Source organism: Labrus mixtus, chromosome 18, assembly GCF_963584025.1.
Source record: "Labrus mixtus chromosome 18, fLabMix1.1, whole genome shotgun sequence".
Classification (NCBI taxonomy): domain Eukaryota; kingdom Metazoa; phylum Chordata; class Actinopteri; order Labriformes; family Labridae; genus Labrus; species Labrus mixtus.
Genome location: NC_083629.1, coordinates 8,890,397 through 8,896,018, shown reverse-complemented (window position 1 = coordinate 8,896,018; position 5,622 = coordinate 8,890,397). Strand labels below are relative to the sequence as shown.

The 5,622-nt window shown below is 32.2% G+C and overlaps 1 protein-coding gene across 2 annotated transcripts; it reads right to left on the bottom strand.

Moving 5' to 3' along the window:
- Positions 1–2,183: 2,183 nt before the first annotated feature.
- Positions 2,184–5,616, bottom strand: LOC132993778 (uncharacterized). 2 transcript variants are annotated; one of them, XM_061063818.1, is made up of 5 exons: positions 4,885–5,616; positions 3,180–3,263; positions 2,904–2,966; positions 2,751–2,819; positions 2,184–2,571 (listed from the first exon to the last, which is right to left on the bottom strand). In XM_061063818.1, the coding sequence occupies exons 1-5, from the start codon at positions 5,324–5,326 to the stop codon at positions 2,447–2,449; spliced, it is 783 nt and encodes a 260-aa protein (XP_060919801.1). In that variant the 5' UTR covers positions 5,327–5,616; the 3' UTR covers positions 2,184–2,446. The 2 variants fall into 2 exon arrangements, with proteins under 2 accessions (XP_060919801.1, XP_060919802.1); XM_061063819.1 differs by having other exon boundaries at positions 2,751–2,816.
- Between the last annotated feature and the right edge of the window lie 6 nt (positions 5,617–5,622).

Genomic DNA, 5,622 nt, shown 5'->3' with positions numbered 1-5,622 from the left:
GATGCACCACAGAACGCCACAGGAAGTCATTCCTGCCTGTGGCCATCAAACTCTATCACCCTTCCCTTTGAGAATCAAACACTCCATCTGACCCTGGACTATTTCAGCCTGAAAAAAAATGAAAAACTGTAACCTCATTATTTATTAAAACTGCAATATAATAATAATGAATAATATGTCCATGATGACAAAGTTATTAATATAAAGTTATTGAAGTTATTAGAATCAGAATCAGAATCTGGGTTTATTGCCAAGTACATTTACACATACAAGGAATTTGACTTTGTGTATTGGTGCTAAACAATTAAAAAGGAAATAACGTAGAACTAGCAACAACTTAAATAGTACAGTATAAGAAGCTATTACAATATATAAAATAGAATTAAAAAATGTAAAATATAAAAAATAAAGATAAAAAACACAAAATGTACAAAAGGTGCAATGTAGGAGCTTATTAATATAAAGTTATTAAAGTTATTAATATAAAAGTATTAAAGTTATTAATATAACGTTATTAATAAAAAGTTATTAAAATAAAGTTATTAACCCTTAAGGACCTAGAGCAATTTTGGGGGCGACTGACTGTTCTGCATTTATTCTGTTTTTTAAGCATTTTCTAACATTTTATTATCAATATAAAGTTATTAAAGTTATTAATATAACATTATTCAACTTATCAATATAAAGTTATTAAAGTTATTAATATAACATTATTCAACTTATCAACATAAAGTTATTAATATAACATTATTCAACTTATCAATATAAAGTTATTCAAGTTATTAATAAAAAGTTATTACTATAAAGTTATTAAAGTTATTAATATACAGTTATTAATATAATGTTATTAAAGTTATTAATATAAAGTTATTAAAGTCATTAATAAAAAGTTATTAATATAGTTATTAAAGTTATTAATATAAAGTTATTAAAGTTATTAATATACAGTTATTAATATAATGTTATTAAAGTTATTAATATAAAGTTATTAAAGTTATTAATATACAGTTATTAGAGTTATTAATAAAAAGTTATTAATATAGTTATTAAAGTTATGAATATAGAGTTATTAAAGTTATTAATATACCATTATTCAAGTTATTAATATAAAGTTATTAAAGTTATTGATATAAAGTTATTAAAGTTATTAATATAAAGTTATTTATATAAAGTTATTAAAGTTATTAATAAAAGTTATTAAAGTTATTAATATAAAGTTATTAAAGTTATTAATATAAAGTTATTAATAAAAAGTTATTAATATAGTTATTAAAGTTATGAATATAAAGTTATTAAAGTTATTAATATAGAGTTATTAAAGTTATTAATATAAAGTTATTAATATAACATTATTCAAGTTATTAATATAAAGTTATTAAAGTCATTTATATAAAGTTAATCAAGTTATTAATAAAAAGTTATTCAAGTTATTAATATACAGTTATTAATATAACGTTATTAAAGTTATTAATATAAAGTTATTAAAGTCATTTATATAAAGTTAGAAAGGTTATTAATAAAAAGTTATTAAAGTTATTAATATAAAGTTATTCAAGTTATTAATATACAGTTATTAATATAACGTTATTAAAGTTATTAATATAAAGTTATTAAAGTCATTTATATAAAGTTAGTAAAGTTATTAATAAAAAGTTATTAAAGTTATTGATATAAAGTTATTCAAGTTATTAATAAAAAGTTAGTAAAGTTATTGATATAAAGTTATTAAAGTTATTGATATAAAGTTATTCAAGTTATTAATAAAAAGTTATTAAAGTTATTAATATAAAGTTATTAAAGTCATTTATATAAAGTTAGAAAAGTTATTAATAAAAAGTTATTAAAGTTATTAATATAAAGTTATTCAAGTTATTAATATACAGTTATTAATATAACGTTATTAAAGTTATTAATATAAAGTTATTAAAGTCATTTATATAAAGTTAGTAAAGTTATTAATAAAAAGTTATTAAAGTTATTGATATAAAGTTATTAAAGTTATTAATATAAAGTTATTAATAAAAAGTTATTAAAGTTATTAATATAAAGTTATTAAAGTTATTAATAAAAAGATATTAATATAGTTATTAAAGTTATGAATATAAAGTTATGAATATAGTTATTAAAGTTATTAATATAAAGTTATATAATTTATTAATATAAAGTTATTAATATAAAGTCTGCCAGAGAGGGAGGAGTCTGTCAGAAACACATTTTACATTCATCATGATCGTTAATGATCGTATGGTTTGTGTATCCTGTTTTCAATAATCCTGAGCCTTCCTTAGTGTTTATAAAATACAGAGTTCACCATCAGATTATCAGTACAAACTCATAAATGATTTAATATTAAGACTGTTTGAGTGTAGAAAAGGTCTGTTTGTTATTTTATCAGCAGACTGCAGCGTGTTCTTCAGGTGTTTGTTATCAGGTAAAGTAAACTCTGTTACTGAGTGTATTTGATTATAATTAACCACTTTGCTAGTGTGAGTGCGCCCTCAGAAGGTTTACCTGTACTTTGTGTCGGCAGCTCGTTCAGCTGTTGACCTTCAGTCTGTCTCTCCTTCTGATCTGATAGAATTAAATAGAAATTAATATTTGAGATAAAATCTTAAATTTCAGAGAATTGATTTTAATCATAAAAATATTAGATTTCAGTTACAATTCAGTAAAAACACTCATTTCAGCTGCTGTCTCTTTAAGACCCCCCTCCCCACGTGTCTTCTGATTGGTCATTTCTGATAGTTCACCTGGTGTGTTTGAATTCAGCTCCTCCTGACGCTCAGACACCTCAGACGAACTGTTGGAGGCAAAGGCTGCTGGGAAATAAAAGATCAATAAGGATCTTTAAAGGATCATCTTTAAAGGGCTAATGGGCGTTAACACAGGATCTATGATCTGACCTGAGCTCTGCCTCCTCAGCTCCTTCATCAGGCTCTCAGTGTTACACACTCTGACTGCCAGCACTGAAACACAACACACAAACAGCTGATAACACTTTGAAGATACACAAACTATAACTTTTACTTAAAAGTTTAGTGAGCCCTTTCAATGAGTCTTGTTCTATAGAATTAGTGTAGCACCAAGCATTAGCATGGATCATCACCTGTCAACATGTAGGGGGTGCTGCTGAGCAGATGTTGATCTGTTATATATGATCTGATGATGAAAATGCTAACCTGCACTCTTCCTCCTCAGCTGCTCCACTGTGAGCTCACTCGCCCTCAGTCTTGTCTGCAGGAAAGGCAACTCCAATGCCAGAGCTGAAAAGACATCTGGGTTACCACAGCAACATGAGCCACCAATGCACGTAAAGGTGTGCCTCTGGTTACCAAGGCAACCAGCGACAACAGTATTAATAAAGGGGTAAACACATCGGACAAGATTTAAACTTAACATCACCATTATAATTATCACCATCACCATCATCACCATCACCATCATCACCATCTTCACCTTCATAATCATCATCATCTTCATCATCATCATCATCATCATCATCACCATCATCATCTTCATCATCACCATCTTTATCATCACCACCATCATCACCATCATCATCACCATCATCATCACCATCATCACCTTCATAATCATCATCTACATAATCATCACCATCATCATCATAATCACCTTCATAATCATCATCACCATCATCATCACCATCATCATCATCACCTTCATAATTATCATCATAATCACCATCATCACCTTCATCATCATCATCTTCATAATCATCACCATCATCATAATCACCATCATCACCTTCATAATCATCATCATCATCATCATCATCATCATCATCACCATCTTCACCTTCATAATCATAATCATCATCACCTTCATCACCATCATCATCACCACCATCATCTTCTTCATCATCACATCATCATAACCATCATCACCACCATCCTCATCGTCATCACCACCATCATCATCATCACCATCTTCCTCATCATCATCATCACCATCATCATCTTCATCATCACCATCTTTATCATCACCACCATCATCATCATAATCATCACCATCACCACCATCATCATCATCATCATCATCATCACCACCATCACCACCATCATCACCTTCATCACCATCATCATCATCCTCATCATCATCACCACCATCATCATCATCATCACCATCATCATCACCATCACCACCATCACCACCATCATCATCATCATCATCATCATCACCACCATCACCACCATCATTACCTTCATCACCATCATCATCATCATCATCCTCATCCTCATCACCACCATCATCACCATCTTCCTCATCATCATCATCACCATCATCATCTTCATCATCACCATCTTTATCATCACCACCATCATCATCATAATCATCATCTTCATCATCATCATCATCATCATCATCATCACCATCTTTATCATCACCACCATCATCATCATAATCATCATCTTCATCATCATCATTATCATCGTCATCATCATCATCACCATCTTTATCATCACCACCATCATCATCTTCATCATCATCATCACCATCATCATCATCATCATCATCATCACCACCACCATCACCATCATCACCACCATCTTCATCACCACCACCATCATTTTCATCACCATCATCACCACCATCATCATCTTCTTCATCATCATCATCATCATCATCACCATCATCACTATCACCACCATTTTCATCACTATCATCATCATCATCATCACCACCATCATCTTCATCACCATCATCTTCATCACCACCACCGTCACCATCATCTTCATCACCACCATCATCTTCATCACCATCTTCATCATCATCACCACCATCCTCATCATCATCATCATAATAATATTTGATGTCTGCGTTTTATTAATTTAGACGTATAATACAAGCTCCGCCCCCTCCTACCCTTGCTCTGCTCCTCCAGCTTTTCCACCTTCTTGCTCAGGTCTGTGTTCAGTACAATAGGCTTCCTGTCTGCCTCCGTCCTCAAAGCGGGGTTAATCATCTCCTTCCTGTACTGGCTCAGTGTCTCCGTCAGTCCTTCCATGCTGTGTCGCTGTTGTTCCACCTCCATCTCCCCGTCCCTGAGACGACTCTCCATGTTTCGCAGACTCTGACGCTGCCCCACCTCTGCTGCCTTCAGGCTCAGCACCAGATCCTTCAAGCCCTGCAGCTCGTCCCAGAGGACAGCCAAGTCTGGAGGGACGTCTGCCTGCATCCTGACATCGTCTAGCCCCCTTCTCACCACCATCCTCACGCCATCTCTCCGGGGGGCAGAAACCTCCACCTGACCCTGACCAACCACTGGAGACAAACAGAGGAACAGCAGCAGAAACACAGCCTCCATCCTGACACCAAACCAGTCTGAACAAGATTCAACAGCTTATATATACACACACACACACACACACACACACACACACACACACACACACTAATCCTGATGAAAGCTGCAGGGAAACCTTTAGTAGGGATCAATGTGTTCACTCACAGGAAATGGTCAGTTTGTTGTAAATGCAGTAAATGTGGGTCTAAGTGAGACATCTTAACTTACTTAAGTAACATTGGCTGCTAGTTTCAAACTGTTGATAAAGACTCAGGGTTTTTCCAGTGTAAACATTAACATGTCAGTGCTCCCTGGTG